The sequence below is a fragment of the Oculina patagonica genome, chromosome 12 (genome assembly GCF_052425735.1).
Source record: "Oculina patagonica isolate OP01 chromosome 12, crgOcupat, whole genome shotgun sequence".
Lineage (NCBI taxonomy): Eukaryota > Metazoa > Cnidaria > Anthozoa > Scleractinia > Oculinidae > Oculina > Oculina patagonica.
The window spans coordinates 1,327,786-1,348,866 of record NC_135769.1 but is presented as its reverse complement, the minus strand read 5'-3'; the positions used below and the strand labels follow the sequence as shown (position 1 = coordinate 1,348,866).

The 21,081-nt window shown below is 37.8% G+C and overlaps 3 protein-coding genes across 4 annotated transcripts in view; all 3 read right to left on the bottom strand.

Moving 5' to 3' along the window:
• Nucleotides 1–15,020, bottom strand: part of LOC144633775 (uncharacterized) — a 145,107-nt gene extending 130,087 nt beyond the window's left edge. Inside the window, exons 1-2 of one of the 2 annotated variants that reach the window (XR_013567100.1) lie at nt 14,900–15,020; nt 9,796–11,393 (exon numbers count right to left, since the gene is read on the bottom strand). Coding sequence is in view for 1 of the 2 variants with exons in the window: in XM_078492644.1 (XP_078348770.1) it covers nt 9,970–11,307 (1,338 nt within the window). In the remaining variant the exon portion in view is untranslated. Of the gene's footprint in view, nt 1–8,788; nt 11,394–14,899 lie in introns of those variants that run through there. The other variant, XM_078492644.1, reaches the window with a different exon arrangement.
• LOC144632761 (uncharacterized) lies at nt 611–2,675 on the bottom strand. Its single transcript, XM_078491479.1, has one exon. The coding sequence runs from the start codon at nt 2,495–2,497 to the stop codon at nt 1,658–1,660; it is 840 nt and encodes a 279-aa protein (XP_078347605.1). The 5' UTR covers nt 2,498–2,675; the 3' UTR covers nt 611–1,657.
• On the bottom strand, nt 4,665–6,627 carry LOC144633013 (uncharacterized). The gene has a single exon (XM_078491790.1). The coding sequence runs from the start codon at nt 6,387–6,389 to the stop codon at nt 5,784–5,786; it is 606 nt and encodes a 201-aa protein (XP_078347916.1). The 5' UTR covers nt 6,390–6,627; the 3' UTR covers nt 4,665–5,783.
• Nucleotides 15,021–21,081: the final 6,061 nt, after the last annotated feature.

Sequence of the window (21,081 nt, the reverse complement as noted above, 5' to 3'; positions counted from 1 at the left end):
TTTTTTTTTTTTTTTTTTTTTTTTTTTTTTTTTTTTTTTTTTCTATATTTTTAAAAAAAATAAAAATATAGGGGGCTTTTGGGGAAATTTTTTATTTTACGACGGTAAAAAAAAAAAAAAATTTTTTTTTTATTGGTAAACCTCTTTTTAATTCATCGTAAAAAATATTTAATTAAATGACCGTGATATGGTGGCATATAGGTCAGTGACTTGATATCGTAGGATATCAGGACAGTAGATCGCGCTTCTGATTGGCTACTTGCGAATTTGGGTACGGTAAATGGACAAATTAAACCTCCCTAGATGCACGTTTCATCCTTCTCAAAAACAAAATGACAACTTAATGTAGAAATGAAAAGCATTTCAGTTGAGCGGTCAAAACACTTCAGGTAACTTGAGTTTGTTTCCTGAGGGCGAGTTTATTCGCTTCGCGCTGCACGGTGAACACTCGGAAATGCAGCAACTCACGTGCGGCCATTTCAGAAATTTGGCCGCGCGAGGACCGCGCGTGAACTGCAGTTTTCACGCGCGATCCTTTTTTTCTCTCGTGTTTTTTGCTTGGCAATCCATTACGTAATATGTGGAAATCGTTCAAGCGCGTCACCATAACTGACATTCATTACCATTAATTTATTTTCTCTTAAAAATAATACAAAGTTCAAACGTATTCAATATATGGGGCTCTTAAAATCGTCTTACGATCAAAGTATTTACATAATGAGCCTCACTGATATTTCGTTTAGTAACCCTTTAAGTCTCAAGGTCGCTTTCAATATTCTCTTCATAATCGTACATTTCTCTTTGAGAGAAATAAGCTCATCTCTTTGATAGAACTGATTTAGGTTTTCAACGGCTCGCTTTGAGCTTGAATTTGCTACAAAAGGTGAATTAAGTGAATCGGTTAAAATAAGCTCCTTGCCGACCGTCTTTGTGTAAGTCACTTCAGTCTTTAAACAGGTTAACTGTCTGCCGATAAATATCGATCCAATCTTAACAGAAATTGTAAATATTAAATATAACGTGACCAAATTGTCCTATTAAGGACCATCAAAAACGTGTAGGTGATACATTGAAACATGTATCACTGTATTCATTAATTCTCCGGCCTCAATCACTAATGCTGTCAGCTTTTATCTAAATCGTGTTTTTAAATAAAGGCAACTTACTTACTTACTTACTTACTTACTTACTTAGTGCTGTCAGCTTAATGTTTCTTTCTTTCATTGTATAATTTAAATTGCCGTCATTCAACAAAGAAATACTATATAAAATTAATAATTTAGGGGGTGTTTGTCTATAGTTAGTAACTATGGTTTGTCATAGCTATCTATTAGGTAAAGCTAAAGCACATCTACTTTGGAAGTTTTAGTTCACTGATTGAGCCTTAATTTGAACATATTTACTGTAAACATTAATCTTTTTTAACACTTGATGGGTAAAATGAAGAACGATTTTACTCGACTTGATGTCTATCGGAACAATTCACTATGGATTTCGTCCGTTGCCCTCGATGAAAGGCGGTTGTACATAGCTACGCTTTTGTATTTGCGCTCATTGTAATATGGAGCCTCAGAACTTCGACATTACTAGCCCTTTCAGTTGGCTAGTTCAGTCGATTCTCCTAGCTGCTCACACCAGTAACAGACGTTTGTGTTTATCATAACCCAGACGTACTTTCCTCAACGTTCGTCGCCAAAACCATCAAAGCCTCGTCATAGCTTGGCGGTTTACACGAACCTTCATACTGTTGGTCGGTATATGGAGGTGGGTCCTCGTTTATTGGTATACTCTGAGCTTCGAGAGCAGCGCCACTGTCTTCTCCCTCCCCTCCGTCCCCTTCCGAATCTTCCGACCTAGGCCGGGGTTTGTGGTAAGCTGAGGAGAAGTCATAAGGTGGCAGATGTACTGGAGAAAACATGAACTCGCTGCCAAACGCATCCATATCGCCATTCAGCGCAAAGTTCTCAATTCCCCTGTTTCTGATTATGTGACTTTCGTTCCAATCGTCCCCCGTTTGTGAACTCTGCGTTGCTGCTGAGCGCTGCTGTTGAAGTCGCCGTCGTTTCATACGCGCCCAGCAAAACGACACCAGGCAGAAATTAATGAAGAGGATTGAAAAGCCCACAAGCACGAGAGCAAATTCCTGATTGCCTGAGATCAAACCATGAGAAGATGCAGTGGTTTTGTCGTGTTTGTGCGATGTAGTTGGGCTTGAAGTTGTCGAAACCTCGCTGTCTGTTTTGTATGGAAAGTCCATCGACGGAAACAGGCCCCCGCCTTCGTCCGGAGTCTTTGATTCGACATCAATGCAAATGCCACCTCGACAAACCTTTCCAAGACCACAAGAAATGTTCCTTGGACCACATTTCACAGACTCGATAACTTGAGTGTTGTTTTTGCTTGTAACATTCTCACAATTCTGCGGTGGTTGACAAGAGAAAGAGATCGCGATGACTTCGAGCGAAATTGCTAACAACAAGACGAAATTCAACGACATCCTTTGTTAGCCTTTCTTCGCATTTCTCGCGAAACTTTCGAAGCTTATCGTTCAATTCTTCGCTGTACATTTCTGCTTAGTCACCCTGCTCTTCACATATTTCCTCGTCATTAGTTCTACTTAACTGTTCACGCTCTTGTTGTTGACAAGTCAGGCGATAAATTTCTCTTAACTCCCGTTGGCTTAACCTGTGCTTAAAATAATTCCTCATTTGCATGTGAATAACAAGCTCCGCTAAAGCACGTATCAAAACAATAACAAGTACGTCTTCGCCATTTACGAGAACACTTTGAATTCTGTTTCTCAGTGTTTATTACGTAGAGCGCTAACATACATGATATCTGGCAGGAAAAACATGACCATCCACAGAAGCAGGCCTAGAATTGAACCTCAAACTAACTCAATTATAGGTTATATTGATTCTTGACTGAAAAATTTCATTGAAAAATAATATAAACAACAAAAGAGACAGCCAGTGAGATGGTTATTGATGAAATGAATATGCAAATGATTAACGTTAGCATTCAAAAGTGTTCGCGTGTCAACAAGTTACCAAAGTAACTGTGCAATGATGTAAATAAACAAAATGACGTTTATTTTTTCAAATAGCGCAATTTTCTTTTAATTAGCTTGCATCACTTACTGATTAAGATCTTTCTCAATTGTCTGAAACATGGGCCATTTTTTCTTTTGCATTTTTTGTAATCGAAATCAGAGGAACAGTATTGGAGGGCCCCCATTCAAGGCTTAGCTTGAATTATAAAATTGATAATAAATGATAAGTTTTTTATTTATTTTCGGCGAAAACCATTGGTTTTGGTTGCCCAGTCTTATAGGGCTTATAAGAAGGCTTTTTCGGCTTTAGCTTCAGAAAAAATAAAACACCAATGCACTTGAACAAATCGTGAAGTTTTTAACTCTTTTGACAACGAAAGGAAACAGAGAGGAAAAGAAGAGAGAGCCTGGGATCGAAGTTGGCTTTGAATGACGAGAATCTCTCCAATTTGTGATTATTTAATATAACCAATTTAATTAAAGAAAAATTTACCTCTTTCTCAAGCTACCTGTCCAACTGTCAAACCTCGTTTCCAGGGTTCCCTCCTCTTCCGCCTCCTCTGAGACCGACGTAACGTTGTCCCGCCTCCCACCCTTTTCTCTCTCGTTTCCCGAACCCGTCCCGCCCCCTTTACTACGTGCAAAGATTATTTTTGTCTGAGTTCAGGATTAAGTGGATTACGTGATCGACGTCAGAATAGTTAATTGACAGCTCTAAAAATAAAAAATAATGCAGTTCGTCATTTAAAAACTTATACATTGACGAAAAGGTACGAAGTGCAACATTGTTACAAAACTATCCAGTCATCTTGTGCGCAATGTGATTGGAAATACTTTATGGGACCCCCTTCGCGTAATGGATCCTCTTTGCAGAAAGAAGATATAACAAATATCTCTTTTCGCTCCATTCTTAAGTCCTCTCACCGATTTATGGCCAATGGATTCTCGTGGCTTCTCGTTTAAAACTTAAATCGACAAGAAAAAAATAGGTCCCTCCTTTACAGTTCGGACACAATAAAAGATATATATATATATATATAAGGCTGTCTTTGAAATATTTTCTTCATTACGTACAGTCACACTCGGCAAAATGTAATAAATCCTTTTTTCCACCAAAATTTAAAGAATCTCATTTTTTAAATGTCTGTTACCACAACCTAGACATAAATAGTCTTTTTAACCAGAAGTTTTTTTAAAAAAACGTATCTGAAACAGGAAATTATAGGACAGTTTGCGTAATGTTGAAACAAACAAACTTCCACTGACAGCTTGCCGCGTGTGGCATCGCGTGTGGCATTTTGCGTGTTACCAAATTAAATTCAATTCGAGGGCAACCTTTATTGAAATACAGGTTTTAAAACAAAGGAAGAAAGCCGCCAAAGACGTTATATTGAACCAAAAGGGAACAGCCTTTGTTAAGGCTTGGAAGATTAGGACGTATATATATAGTTAGAAATGGCGAATTCGAAAACTGTGGGCGAATTTTTTTCCGGCTCGATTCGCCATTCAAGACGTAAATTCCTTTAGACGTGTGTAAAGTTTTTGTTGTTGTTGCGAAAGTTTGCATTGTTTAGTATCGAGGACATTTCTACAAATTACCATTCCTTTCGTATGAACACAATATCACATATTGTTTTATTTGAGCACAATAAATAAAGATTTAAATATCATCATCATATCCTTAGGTATGAACAAAGAGCACAAGCTCGGCTATTTACACAAATTAAAAGTAATAAATAATAGAGAAAAGAAGTCATTTTACGTAATCTGTGAAATCAAATCTATTGTATAAAACAATTAGTGTCTATTAGTGGCGAAATCAAAGGCAATAAGAACAAAAGATTTCGTCAAAAGGCTAATTAGAAAATATTACTCCAGGATCTATTTCAAGGGTTAAGTCAAATCCCTCTGTTTTCCTAAAAATAGTAATAACTTTTGATAACTTTTGATTTTATCCCGGTATATACTAAACAGCTGTGAAATTCGTGGTTTTCGCGATCGTCTTCCGACTTTGTGGGACGATTTTTCCGGACTCGCCTTTTCCGGACCCTCCAAAGTGACGCGTGATATACAAATGCTTAATTTGCAAATTCTCATCTAGCTAGATTATTATTCAGCTTTTTACAGCTCTTAGATAGTTCTCATAAATACAACAGAAATGGCACACAGCATATTTTCATCACATTTTAGTTGTATTGTACTCATTCGCCGACTTCATACTGCGGGAATCGTCTCTCGAAGATTCTGTGACGCAACATATCTTTCAAGTCGGCATTCACATGATATCATTCTCACCCTTGAAAACGAAACTGAGAGTAATTCGACGCCGTTTTCTATACTACAGTAGCATATTTTTAAAAACTAAAATCACTAAAAGTAGTTAAAGGTAAAAGTTTAGTACAATATTAGTCACATATGGCATTACTGACCACTCTTCTTACAGAAAATCGCACGGTTGTTTGAAGTGTTCTAATTTTTAGCTGCGGGTTATGGCGAGGAATTAGTCTGGCCCTGACCTTGTAAGTGGAAACATGTTCGCCTTGAAACCATTTCATTGTTTATGGTCTCTCCGTGATTTCAAATAAACGTCGGTGTTTTCAAGCTAGTAACACCCACATGTAGGCCGACAAATGGTCTCATGAATTCGGCGATGGTTCTGGTGTTTAACTTTGTTCTCAAAGCACTTGACCACAAGATTATTGAATGTCTTGAATCCACCAAAGTTTCGACTTTAACATTCAGAGATGTTGCTGACACTTGTTCCTACAACTCTTGGCTCTTCCCTCTGTATAACGTGATCGTACGGTGGTGGAGACTGTGCGAACAGCACGCCATAGTCAGGCGGTAGATCGATGCTAGGAAGGCGCGCATTTCCAGTTCTCATGTTCTCTCCGATCACCGCTGTACTTGTTAGTTCACCATTCTCGTTCAAAAAGAATCTGAAAAGGCTGAAATATGGCGGAGGACCCGACATCATACTCAGTGATGAAAAGCGTCGCCGCATCAGGTATTCTGGAATTTCCACAGTTGTGCTTTCACATGTGTTTTCACAGGAGTCATTTGCGTCGCCGCTTTGCGACCACGGTCCTTGTTTAAGGCAAATATAAACCAAAAGTATAACTAAACCAAGAATTAACACCACGGAGACACTCATGATAGCCACTATCGCTTCCACACCGCTAGCTGAAGCACTGGAAGTTTCACATTCATCATCGCAAAGTCCGTCAGGGCAGGTTTTCATTTGGTCAGTACCGCATTGTGATGAAACATTCGCCAACGAAACAAAAACTATCGCCAAACTTAGCGTAAAATCCGTGAGTTTTCGGCTGAGCCCCATATCGTTCGCCGGGTAATAAAATCACTAACTCCGGTGTGGTGATTTCGTTATCTGAAGGAATGAAGGACCTTTCTGTATCTCTTGTTTATTTGTAATGACTTCAAAACATACCTTACCCCGCTTTAAATCAGCCAGCGGATTGATTACTTCCGGTTGATGTGACGTCACAAGCGTAAGTCACTCTTCCTTTCTTTTCGACGGCCGGAAAATCTCTTGAATTAAAGAGGATGGAATTTTGTTTATCGTTAATCTTATTGTTCTTTTAAGGGTGAATCTACTCCCGGATCTACTTAAGGCCATATTCCGCGGCTTTCTATTTGCGAAACAAATGCTTTTTAAAGGATGCGAAATAAATTAAGAAAGGATTCAGAAGTTGGCCCTTGACCCCAACAAAGAACACAACACGTTCCTAATCCCACTCAATTTCACTTCTCGCTTAACCCGTCTTCAAGGCGCCCACAAAACCGTCTCTAAAATGCTGTGGTTCTAAAGTTGTATCAATACTAATCAATGTCAAAAACACTTGAATTTAAGTTTAATAACAAAGTTGACAAGGTTGAAAAAGGGAACTTGTTGCCCAAGTACTATTGCTAAGTGCGCGTTGATATATTTTTAGGTAAGAATTAGATATATTTGAATGCTGCCCTGTTCAATTCTTTCAGCAGGAGATTAAAAAGAATTCTGTTTTTCGCATGGTGAGATATTGGACTCAGGTATACGGGTTGGAATGTTATGAATAGAGACCCAAGGAGAAAAATTAAAAATAAAATCGACAGGATCCATTTCCCTAACTGCCGTCATGACAGATAGGTCTCTAGTCCCGGGAAGCTATTTTAGAACCCACCTCTTTTTTCCGCCCTTCCTTTGTTTACAACAAGCGAGATTACAAAACGAGAGAAAAATTCATTTTCGATGCAGAGCCCGGAACCTTCATGTTATTACAATGAAAGTTCTAGCCCCGGGTCGCAATGTTTGGTTATTGCGACCGAGCCTGAATAAACGCAGACCGCCTGACCATCTGCTAGTTATATTGAACGCGTGTTTTTAAGGCAAATTCTGGAATGCGGCACTCCGCAAAAAAGTTGTTATTCTACGCGTATTAGACATGTTAGAAGCACGTTCCAGTTTGTTTACATGGAAGAGTGTTTAATAAAAGGCGTGACTCAAATATCGAGGAAGGAACTGGTTTTGTTTTTGATCGTTGTTTGGCCAAGAAATTTTCAAAGGTGAAACTTCTTTTCAAAATGTGTTTCGATTGAATGACCGTAGGAAATCCGAGCCAACTGAAAGAAAATATCGTGCTTTGATTCTATAATAATCGTAACACAGCAAAAACTCTCTGATATTTATAATTAAGGAACCATTTACAACAAAACACGCACATGCTGTTGTGAAGTCCTTATATGCAATGTTATTAACCGTTTGATATTTGTTATAAACCTTCTCGCCCTTGATTATGCTCTCACTTCTCCGTTATTGACTATAAATTCTAATGACTAATAGCTGAACCAAAATAGTATTTTTCAAGGACAAGCCAACCTTAAGAGGACAACTACTTCTAATGAAACTCTCGCAGATATTTTACTAGGCTAGGAACATAACACGCAACCCACGTTTCTCTGTTACTGATACCAAAACAAAGCCGAACAAGACAGGACTAACAGCTTACAATCACGATTTCACCTTCTTTTGTCATGTACAAAGAAAAAAAACTAGAGTTTCAGATATTTCTAGTTGCCCTAATTTCATGCTCTTCGAATGTCCCTTCTCCAGCCAACATTTGATGGTCTTATAAAGTGGCGCTTGTAGACATTTCGTGACCAACAGGAGGAAAACTTTAACCTCTTGCCATTTCCTTCTTTTTATTTTCTCCTGTGGCATTTGTAATGCGACAATAACTATATTTTAAAAGAGCAGTTTCTTTCAAGTACTTTTTTTATTAACAGAGGACCCCACAAGGAGCTGTGACGTCATAGGGGAACATCATTATAATAATTAATCAACTATAGGCTACAGTCAAAAGTGTTAAAGAAAGAGGGAAAAGTATTTTAGAAAGGATACTCCCTAAGTAACTAAAACATTTAACGTTTTGTTCAAAGAAATTTGGGTTTATATAGACATGGGAAGGGATAGTATCTGAAAGTCAGGGCCCACTTTCTTCCTGAATCCTTTCCGGCCCTTTGCTTCCTGTTTTAAAAAAGTCTCTTTTGCTCTGATTGGTCCAACAATCTTTTCCTAACCTCGTGCACTCAAGATAAAATGATTAAATAAAACAGCTGGAATAACTCCAATCTTCAAGCCAGTGTCAAGGGTACATTAAAAAATGTAGCTAGGCACGCAACGCATGCAGGGTCTCTAGAATAATAAGCACACAGATTAAGATCGAGCCCTGCTTGCACTACCAAATGATTCTTTTATTTACTTTTACAAATGTTTTACAGAAAAACCCTAAAAGTAAACTTGCCTATTAGCTGCCTCAACAATATAAATATAATTCCTTTTGGCATCGGTTACTCGAAGTAAGCAGTAAAACAATCGGAATACAAGAAAACCTACTGTTTATAAATTGATATTGGCATTCGACGCATTTTTCTTTCTCTTCACTGACCGAGATTCCAAATTGAACTGCTCACCACTGACAAATCACGATAGTTTGCTTAACCTCGTCCAATAATTGTTAAGTAGGAATCGCAATAAACATTCTCGGCATCCACTACTGTATTAGTGGTACTCTATGATACGATTCTAGTGACAGAGCAGTTTTCATTTGAGTGTTTTTAAACCAAAACCAAAGTAATTACTCTGGCCAATCACAAAGGAACCAGACAACCCAGTGAACCAATCAAAACTCGAAGCAAATACATGTAGCTGGCACAAAGCGCGGGAAAACGTGCGCGAGCGAGTCACGATTGGTTTTGGTTTTAGTTCTGATTGGCTGAGAAAGTGGCGCGATATTTTTAAGCCAATCACTAAGCGTAGTAATGCAAAACCAAAGCAAACGCAATTTACTTTCGACAATCAAGTGAAAACCGCTCTAAACCTCAGCAAACAAACACACTATTGCTATACCGTAGTTCTATTCTGGCTATGTTGTGTTACATATTATGTTGAATAAAGTTACTTTAATTCTGTAACTCTTAAAAGTTGCGTTATGGAGACAGGCTATGTCATAATAAATAATTACATCACCGCGTTTATGCATGTTGTGTTACGAAATAAAATTCACGTGTTACGTATTGTGGGTCTTCTTGTATCTTGTGCGTCCTTCGTTTTGTTATGTTTTTCTATGTTGCCTTTTTGTTTTACAAATATTTTAAGGTTCCTTATAAAAATTTACTGAGCTTCTTGTTTCAATTATGTACTCGAAGTGTCTAGCTTTAGAAGAAAAAAAAACTACACGGCCTACTAAATTGCTTTTCATATAATCTATAAATTTCAAATGTCTCTAACGTTTTGTTAATGGTGCGGAATACTGATTACTTAGCTAAATTTAATTAATGTGAAAGCAAAGTTCACAGATCGATATTGTTTTATTTCCTCGCTACATTTTGTTATCTAGTCTGTGCACGTTTTTACTCATTTATAATGAAGGTGGTGAATCGCCGTTTGATTTCATCTTCGTATCCTCTCTTGCCCACCACTCCACCCACCAAACTCGTCCCAGCATTACATTTCTCTTTCGACCAGGATGGGACGCGGTGGCTTGGGTCGACCTATAGGAAGGTAGCGCGTCGCAGTTCTCTGGAGAAAGCGCTTCTTGGTCGATTTCCTTGACATAAAAATTTGAAAATGGCCACCGAAGGTCCTCCGCTTTGCTGTGTTCCAAAGTTGATGCTAGATTATCCTCTTGCTTGTTCGCTGTCGGAGGATCTTCGCCTTCATCCGATAGATTATTGATTGTCTCCGGTACGGAATCGACCTTGCCCTGGTTGTTCATATAATATCTGTAAACAGTGCGAGAATCCTCTGCGTCACTCTGACCTTTTTTCGGATCAATAACCAATCCACCTTCCATGAGCTCCTGAATTTCAGGATCTACATCTCGCGCCATTTCAAAGCTTCCCTTCTCGTCTTCTGACGATTCGCTCTCGTCGCCATCTTTTTCCGAAGAGGAATCGTCGTCGCTTTTCGGAGATTTTTCTTCCTTTTCCGAACCTTTCTCGGATTCTTTGTCTGATTCAGCTAGCTCATCCGATCTCTCCCGCTTGATTTTCCTCATGGCTTTGCGAACGGCGGTTTTGACCGCATTTTCAGATGTGACGCTCTCATTACCATCCGACTCGCTATCGCTTCCATCTTCTCGTTTGCAGATGTTTTTGATGTGCGCGTGAAAATCAAAAATCTCTCCCTTCTCGTCATCAGATTCTTCATCGGATGACACTTCAAGATCTATTTCGGAATTTTCAGCAGTAGAGCTCTCAGAATCACTACTTTCATATTTTTTGTATTTTTTCATTATGGATGACACAACATTCTGAACATGAGCGGCAGTCTCTTCGTCGATTGGATCGACGTGATAATCATCACTGTCGAGGTGTTTTTTCGGTTTTTCTGCTGCTTTTTCTTCATTTATTTCAACTTGAATCTGTTCTGGAGCCACAGAATGCCTTTTATGGCTGGACAGGAGTCGCACGGCTTTCTCGTCCATCGAGATAGAATCCCAAACTTCTATGTCATCAAGTGAGCCTACTGAACTGAATCCATCTCCAAGAGAGCTCTGTCTAAAGCGATGTTTCTTCGAATCGTCAGTTATGTCAAGCGATGCTAAACTGCTCGCAGCACTCAAACTTGCGTCTGTGTCGTGCGATGGTCTGCGCTCACTTGAATCACCCGCAGATGGGTTATTTACGTTCGGGCTCACAAGATAACCAGCTTCTTTACCTTTTCTCCACAAGCGCTTTCTTTTAATAAAAGGCATGACCCTTATCAGGAGAAAGTTCGATCATCTTTTGGCAAAACAAGGCTGAGGTCAAACTGTGGGAGCGCTGACAAGGCAAAATATTTCTGAAAGAGAACAAACGCGCGTAATTAGTGACATAGCTTCACGCTAGGACAGAATGGAAAACAATTAGCTGCTTTTTAAGCTGTAAGTGAGTAAAAATAAAGCCGCTTTTAACTTACAAACAGGTGTTTAACAATCAATGAAGTTTCTCATTCTTAATTTTGCACTGAGTACTTAATCAAAGTTAAATATCCAATTATCCATCTAAAAACAGGAACACATTCACAAGTTGAACTTGTCTCGCAACATTGTTCCATTGCCAGCCGTAAAGTGTTGTTGTGCGTATGTACAGCGTGTACATGTAAAGTTGAACTTATGTTTACTTCGCGCAACATGTTGCCGCAGCTTGCAACACGGGAGATAATACGCGCAACAACATTTTACACTTTGCAGTGCAACTTGCGAGAAAAGTTGAAAGAAAATGTTGCCTGTATGACTCGGCCTTAACTAACGTATAAAGCTAGTGTCATTACAGCAGGCAAATATTTTGTGCCTAACTTTCCTACTTGAGGACTTATGCGTCGCCTGGCGCTCACAGGACAGATGATAATGTTCTCCGACACAGTGAAGAAGGAAATAACAGACTTCTCATTTCGATCAGACGCCATATTTTGCGCAAATGACTTACTAAACAAGTTGTACGAACGCCGCCCAGGCAACGAAAAGAGCTCGATGGCGCTGTCGTTGTTGTAACGGTTGCACAGGCAGGACAAAAATGTTACGTAATACTGGCGCGGTTTGATGTATCACATGATGTTATTTATTTCACATTTTTCTTGTTTTCGAACCAAACAGCTTGCATAGCCAGATGTTGAAATTATGAAAAATTAACTTAATACTCTGTGTTATGTTCAGAAGTAAATTAAAACTGTCGCAAAGTTTTTCTTTTAGTTCAGATCAGAGTAGAACCTGTGTGGTATGACTGGAGGTATTTTCAATCAGTGTTTCCTTCAGCAGAGTTAACAAAGAATTAGTGTGCAGCTGCGCTCTGAGTTAGAAACATTGTTTCACAAGCGTAAAAATCTTTGCTTATTACACGAAAATTTGGGGAAATATATAAGTGATACTGTTTTTTTACAAGTGGCTGGTTCCACAAGATTTATTCGTTATATCAGAACTGCATAATGGAGAAAAACTAAAAATGAATTGATCGCGTTAAAACAATTGTGGCTAGTGCCTAGGCGTCACCTTCCCGTTCAGTCAATTTAGCACGAAATTTCATGACGTCAACGAACAATGCAAACCACCCCCCAGGCCGCGTGTTCTTTGCGCTTGCTCGTTAGAGATCGAGAACGCCGAGGGACTAAGACATTGTTTCCCTCCACCGCCACCCCCGCCCCTCACTCCCCCTCCCCCCCCCCCCAACTCTCCTCACTCTTCCTCCCCTTCAACGGAGGATAAACAGATACATTAATAGAAGTAAAAGCCGACTCCCGTCGAGGACTCAGCGCGCGAGGAGTTCACTATCCACTCAATTTCTCTTTTACAACATTCTGTTCGCAGGTGTTGTTGAAACCTAAGAAAGTGTTAAAACGTGCGTAAAATTCAATAATTATAAAGCTCATAATAGTTGGCTTTTCTTTACTAAAAGCTGGGTACGAAGTTGTTGGGCGTTTAGTGTACCATGATTTACTTGTATGGACCTTATTTTTTAGTTTTCAAGTTTTGCTTTTTCCTCTCTTCTGTTTTCCCTTTTTTAAAAAGTTTGATACAAATATTTACAACTCTCTTGCTTATTATGATAATTTTTGTCTACGCAAAGAAACGAAACACATATCAACCGATGTTATAAATATCATCCTCCAGCAAAGTGGTTAATATGGAAACACCATTGAAAAATAATTGTAAGCCTCCCGCTTCGAGGAAATTATTAGAAATGGAACGCGTTATTTATATTAAGCTTTTTTGCAGTTTACATAAAGGGTATTTGTTATCTGTACTCTTTCCCTGGGAAATATTTATACGAAGTCTGAAACAACAAAACATTTCACTGATCCTATTTAGGTGTCACAGCTGTGATGCCAAAACCTTACCTATGATACCCAGCGTGTAAGGACCATTAGAGATTTAAGAAGAAAATAATTTTAAATTGTTTTCCATTGAATCTTAACTCGAATTCAATAGTGTTGATTTCGAGTTAACGAGGATCTTGCGTGTGGTAGGCAAAACAGAATTTTGTTGATTAGAATAATTTTGGTGTTGATTGTTGACGGCATGTCACGACGATATGACGCAAATGGGAGTGACGATTGGGGTAGAGTTTGGCGAGATTCATCGAGAAAGAACTTTGGACGAAAGAATCAATCTTTTTCTAATTATATAGCGCCTTTCCCATAATGACCCCAAAAAAATAAAAAAAATATTAAAACATGAATATAATAAGAAAAATAAAAGAAATCTTTCTTTATAAAAACGCTTCCCTAAATGAGTGACCAAAATCTACTTTTTCAGTAAAATTTCAAAACAGTGTTGAGCTGGAAGGTGACAAAAATTCAAGAAGTTATTAAATTGGGTAATATTGTATTCCCTTTTCTGTCCAATTTTCTCGAGAAGTAATATTTTACTGCTCAAATAATGTATTAAAATGTCGTATTTGATTGACAGAGTTGCTAGGAAGTACCCTTTAAGATACGAATGAGTTCTTTCTTAGTTCCAACATATAAATATTAACATCAACATTTCAAACTTCCTGCCAGTGTAGACGCCGCAAAAACATTTGCATTTATACGAAAAATATTTGCACTGAAACGAAAAAAAGATAAAAACTTGGAAACTATTCAAAGATAGCGTTGGCAAATTTTGCAATTCATAAAGAAAAGAATTTCCTAAAAATTGCTTAAGTTGTACAAATGTTAGGATGATTTACTTCAATTTTGCAGGTTAACTTTTGCAAAATCGCCAGTGAATATTTCGTAAATATTTTTGTCTTTTTCTACCTTTTCGTACCATTAATATACGTACGTGACGGCGTTAACACCACACAATTAGAATTGTCTGTGATAGAATTTAAATTGCAGCGGCTTGAATTTTAATGCGTCGGGTACGAGTTGAAAGTTGAAAAATTTAAAAGTCAATTTTTTGGAAATTTTAATGACAAAGAGCGGCGCTCGGTTTTATCCTCACAATTTAAGTTTACACACACCAAAAAATAGTCTCATTACAGCTATTTTTTAACTTTCATTGCTTAGAATATTCTCCTCGCAACTCAGTGCATGGTATTGGGGCAAACTTTCAAAATTTGAATTGTTAAATTTTCTTAGGTACGGATAACTATGGGGCATTGAACTGAACGCAACAAGTTCAAATTTCGGTATGAGTTTGAACAGTCTTTGCAACATGTCTTTGAATTTGTTTAAGTTCAAGAAAACTATCACTTCTTAAACATTAAGCATTCTCACATTGTTGATATAATCATTCGCGGTGAATTTTAGCATAACGGAAAATTGCGCAAGAAGTTCGAACGCTGTTTTAGCTGAAATTATATGGTTAAGATAAAGCAACTGCATACCTTGAAATTCTTTGGCAACCTTGAACAATATTCCGAGAGGCGGCGGACTTCACTTCTGTTTTGCAAACAGGTTTTTGCTAGCCTTGGCAGCAGTATCTCATTAGTTGTGCCTTGTTTTATGAAGTATTTTTGATGAATAGAGATATTTTAAGATCTCACCTGCCTTTTGTATGCAAAGCATCGGCTGTTGCCATAGGATGATTCGACTCGGCAGGTGACCCAATTATATTCAGGCTCTTTGAATGAAGATATCAATACTTATTCTACTGGGCCAAACAAGAGAGGACAAGCTACAAGTCATGTATAATGTTAATTCACACGAAACAAATAGCTCAAATCATCATTTTTACTTTGCATTTCAAACGAACGTCACTAAAAGACCAGCGCCATTTTGATGAAAACTGCAAAATTTAAATTTCAAGTTATTAAAAATTGAAACAAACGGGAAGACGTTAATTTGAAAGATATCCTGTCATTTCATCACACAAAGAAGATTGAACTTTATACTAATGAATTCTGCTTTTTTAACAAAAGAAAACCCACTTAATTATTCAGTCCAAAAACATCTTCGCGTTATTTTAATAACGAGTTAAAACTCGTTTTAAACCAGTGTATTAATTATTTGCTACCAGAAGTAAAAAATGAATTTTGTACTTCGGTTTGCTACACATTCTTCTAGTTTTGGAGATTATGTAAAGCTATAATAATTCACTTGAATTGGAAACTGAATACGCACGAACGCACGGTTTTCAGGTTGAACACCTACGCAGAGGTCCTTGCAGAAGAACCTGTTTTAACTGGAACTCTAAACCGTGCAAGCAACCTTTTTTAAGCGATGACGTCAGGAAATTGCTTATTGTCATCGCAAGACCGACCCAATCTTTTTGTCTGTTTCGGTCGAACAGAAATCAAGTTTAACTTGATAACAAGAAATCGCCGCGTAGAACACAAAAGCAAAATACTCCCGTGAAGTTAGAATGGAACACTACAATGTATAAACGAAAGAGACTAATTACATATGATGGGATCTATTAGAATTAGTAGACAGAAATTTCTAACTCTTATAATAATAAGGGCCGCGGTGGGCAAGAGACCATTTGACCTTTCTCGTAGCTTAAAAGCTAGCTCCCGCATATCGTATGTCGTTTATAGGAAGTCACACACTACAATATAACGCAGTCTACTGTTGCTCAATTGAGCAAATCTACGAAGAAATGTATTATTAACTTTGCATCCTTGGCCTGTGAATTTATAACTACTATTAATTCTGTATTAATTTGAATTCCATCATATCCTAACTATGCTATTGAGACAATCGCCAACATTGCTTCTTAGGTTTAAAAATTACACTGCAATTGGATAACAGTCTTTATCACGCCCTCAATTATGTTAGACTCTTTGTGAAACGTCATCGCTTCTGCATGCATTGCATGCCGTTTATCTAAAATAGTTTTACGTCGGATACTGCAAAACATTTACTTCGTCAAATCTGTAAAAAATTGTACACCAATTTTTCAAAAAACAGTTTTTTGAATTCGACGAAACTCGGTGGCAAAACTGGGATAAATTAAACAAGAATTTTAGTAACCTTACACCCACCCACATCCTACGTCCAAACTATACTCTCTAATTTACATTTACGTAAGCTTAATTTTTAATTTTGCTTTAGAATAGAATAGAACTACGGTATACAAATAGTGTGTTTGTTTGCTGAGGTTTAGAGTGGTTTTCACTTGAGTGTCGAAAGTAAATTGCGTTTGCATTGGTTTTGCATTACTACGCTTAGTGATTGGCTTAAAAATTTCGCGCCACTTTCTCAGCCAATCAGAACTAGAACTAAAACCAAAACCAATCGTGACTCGCTCGCGCACGTTTTCCCGCGCTTCGTGCCAGCTGCATGTATTTGCTTCGAGTTTTGATTGGTTCACTGGATTGTCTGTGTTCTTTGTGATTGGCCAGAGTAATTACTTTGGTTTTGGTTTTACGACACTCAATTGAAAACTGCTCTATTGTGAAAATAACTTGTGGTATAAAATAACATTGTAACAAAAACCATTACGGCGATTTTAAAGCGAAGGGCATCTTTTTTGTGGTGGGATTGTGGGGCGAGCCTTTATGTAAAATAAATTCACAAAGCTGGGGAGGGGGTGTTGAAAGTAAAATGACCGGGGGGTGATGTCAGGAGAGAAATGTTAATTTCGCTTTTATGTGAAGATTTCTTGTAATATAAAATAACATTGTTACAAACACCATTACGGCAATTTTAAAGCGAAGGGCATCTTTTTGTGGTGGGATTGTGAGCGAGCCTTTATGTAAAATAAATTCACAAAGCTAGGGAGGGGAGCTGAAAGTAAAATAACAGGGTGGGGGTGATGTCAGGAGAAAATGTTAATTTCGCTTTTATGTAAAGATTTTTTGTAATAAAAAATAACATTGCTACAAACACCATTACGGCAATTTTAAAGCGAAGGGCATCTTTTTTGTGGTGGGATTGTGGGGCGAGCCTTTATGCAAAATTAATGCACAAAGCTGGGGAGGGGGTGTTGAAAGTAAAATAAAGGGGGGGGGGTGATGTCAGGAGAGAAATGTAAAAAACATCCAGACGTACATTTAGATATAATATTGATTGTGAATCTTGAATGTACTTTATACTGAAGAACTTAAACAAGTCTACAACTTTAAAAGTGACGAAATGTGTTGAATTTGGTCTCTCATCGCCTCCTGAGTGCTTTAGAATATAGCAAAGCACTGTCAAGGCTTTTTTCCTGATTTATATGCTTATGCCTATACCTATGCTTAGTTATGCTTTAATGCTTATACTAACGTTCAGTGAAAACAAGAGAAAAACCATTCTTTGTTAATTTTGCAACGATACCTTGAAGAACAATAGAACCTTTATTTAAAACGGTGTTTTGGAACACAACTACAAAAATATCTGTCTCAAGCTCAAAAACGCGACGACTCAACTAATTTTAGGATCTGGATTAAAAATATCTTTAATTTCGCTCAAATTAGCTGCGGCTATCAGCTCCGGATAGACGTCACAAGTGTCCTTAATTTAGCGTAGAACAATAATACCAATCTGAAACAACTCTATAATGCTACATTAGGCTTATGGTATGTTCTCTGTATCCCTTAGCCATAAAGGAAAAGAAGATCAGTTGTCTCTCTTGATCATTTCTCTGCAGGAGAACCGGTTTTGAAAAGCGACGTGTACATACACGCGCGTTGAACACGGAGGGGAAGGAGAGAAAAGCTCGTGTGACTTGAGGGTCACGCTTTAATGCTTCGCGCACGCCTCGAGCGCGCGAACTCGCCACACGTTCTTTGGAGAAAGCCACAAATCTACTGTCGTGTAGGGAAAAACAAAATAACTAAAAACACCTTACTTCACTTTTTTAATAGTATTTTTTTACAGAAGTTTATAAGAATACATCAAAATAAATTAATTACTTATTCATCCTTTTGCCTCGACGTGACTCGATCGACCTCGTTCGTAGTTTATTCCTATAGCCATGAGCCTCGAAATACAGTTTTAATAATAGTATTTTAATATTTCGAAAATGGCCTATTATAATACTGTTTGGTCTGTTGTGTTCCAAAATGTCATGGGAACTACTTGACCTTCATAATATCAAGCCTCGTAGCATGCACAGTATGAAGATCATTTGTCAAAATATTGACTTGTCATCGTGATATGCTAAAATGTAATCCACAGTTCAGTTCATTTACAAATCTTTGCCGGCATCAATGTTCCGTGCTTCAACTCATGGCTGCGCGTTTTGTACTCGTAATAAAACCACGTGAAATAATGCAGCTGTCTCAAGTTGTCCATTTACGTATACAAACAGACAGAATAAAAAAAGTCATCAAATTCTGTACTTACAATAATTTATCTAACGATCGATATAAAACTATGAAACATTTTGTTTTGTAAGTTTACAGTTCCCCGTGCTCTCAAAAACTCATTGCGCGCTCAACACGACGTCTTCGTATTTTGGCGGAGGACAATAAAACAAAGAGCTGTATGATGGCGGCGCTTCTTCCATACGGAATGACTCTTGATCGTTTGTTGTAGCTTGATTTATGTTTCCACGAGCCAAAGTGTTATTTACGGGAGAAGAAGTAATATTAATGGTGCTTTCACTATTTGGAAGTGTCCATTCGTGGATTGCGCCCTGTTCTTGTCCATTAGTGAATTCTTGTCCTGGTGATGTGATTTCTTGTGTTCGATTACTTGGCGGAACATTTGAGTCGAACTCGCCATTTCTCCTGTAAGTCCCAGATTCGACGCTGTTTTGTTTATTCCTCAAGCAACTGAAGAATCGTTTACGAAATAGGCACGCCATGATGATCACTAGAGCTACTAGAAAGCCAATCGGGACAGGCCAAATGGAATTGAAGATTGAATTGAACATAAGCTTCGATCGTCCGCGATCGATCACACTGTACTTCCGCGATCAATTCAGACTTCTACCAACGCCAGAAAAAGAAACAAGGAAGAGCTTTTGAAACAAAATACGCGGAAGCTCCAGCTACAACTAAAAATGTCAGAGATCCAATTGATCGCAGCGAGCCAGCGTTTCAGCAATAAAAAACAGAAGAGTGTTGACACACTGAGATATTCCAATCCTCAGTTCTGTTTTTGGGGACTCATTGCTTCATTTATAAGTGTAGTGAGGCGTCAATAACATTTCTTTGATTGTCATAGATGACGCGGAGTCCTTATAGAATATCACCGGCTGCCTCCAAATAAACCAGCTGTTATAATACAGGTCACAATATCATGCAACCCACGAGGTATACCCATATATTCAACCGCCATTGCTTTGTCAAAACTGAAACTTTACTAAAAGTATCGTGTTTCAGCCCATTATAGTTTTAGCAAAGTTAAAATGCACTTTTCACTTACTTAGTTCAGTATATCTTTCACATTGCTGCCACGGAACTAATTTGAGATTCACATCGCTTAATGATATAAAAACAAAAACTTTATTCGACTACCGATTAATGTAATAGTGACAGGCGCAATATTTTTAGGTGAGGTGTATTGACTCTGCGAAAAAAAAAGCCCACTTAAGTCATCATAGTCAATTTCTGTTTTGCCAGTGGTTTTATAAACCCAAGACACAAAAATAGAATAATATTACGCGTTGAAGAATCATTAGAAGAAAATTTTTTGTGAACTATATTTTAAAAAGTTTTCTCTTTGTGTTTCTTTTGTATACCTTACAACGATTTCGAGAACAGCTGTATTTTAAAACGCCATTCGGTAACATTATTCGGGCGAATGGAAATATTAAAAGGTACCAAAATGGTCAAGTAGTTACATGTAATACGATATTGTTGTTTGGCAAACACGGTCTTTCTTCCCAGCAACGAATGAAAAGATTTAAGTGTTTTTTCCTCTCATTTACAATTTCTGTAAACAAAATTAACTCATGCTTGTAAGTGTAAAATTTTTTTGATGCAACCGCCCAATTCCTGTTACAGCCAAGTCATCGTCTATAGATTTATCCGAAATCTAGCGACGTAATTAAAAGTGAATATAAAGTGATAATGGCTTAAATGAGCTATATGTCACGACAAATTCACTCATTTTTTTAGTTTTACGATGTACAACTTAACTCCAAATCCAAAGAGTCGATCATAACAATAGTTTGCAATATCTACATGTAAATTCTTCTGATTAATCAACATAAATTTTCCTATAGTATGAGTAGGGAGAATTTGCTCAAGATCAAATAAAGCAATATTTATCTTTGGTGATCATTTTATTAATTCTCACGACCTTTTCTTTTGATTTACGGTAATGATTTTGAGGAGAAATTTGATGTTGGTAAGTAGAAAAACAAAAAAAAGAAAAAATGGTTCAGATTGAAAAATATTTAGACGGATGTTTTTCATACATTGTTTCAAATTGTTCTGGGGGAATATGGTTTTCGATCATAGCTTTAGAAAAGAGTGATAGTAAGCGTGCGGTCAGCATTTTTGTGGTACTGTCTGGGGGGGGGGGGGGGGCAAGGAATGACGTCTACGTCTGGAAGAAATTCATGGCCTGCTATTTGAATCGTCACGTAACGCTTCTTCTCCTTCTACAGAGGTACGTGATGCGTGACAATCACAACGGCTATCCGCTTTAGAAGGAGTACTGCGAAAGTATTCCTCTCCCTAACCCAATC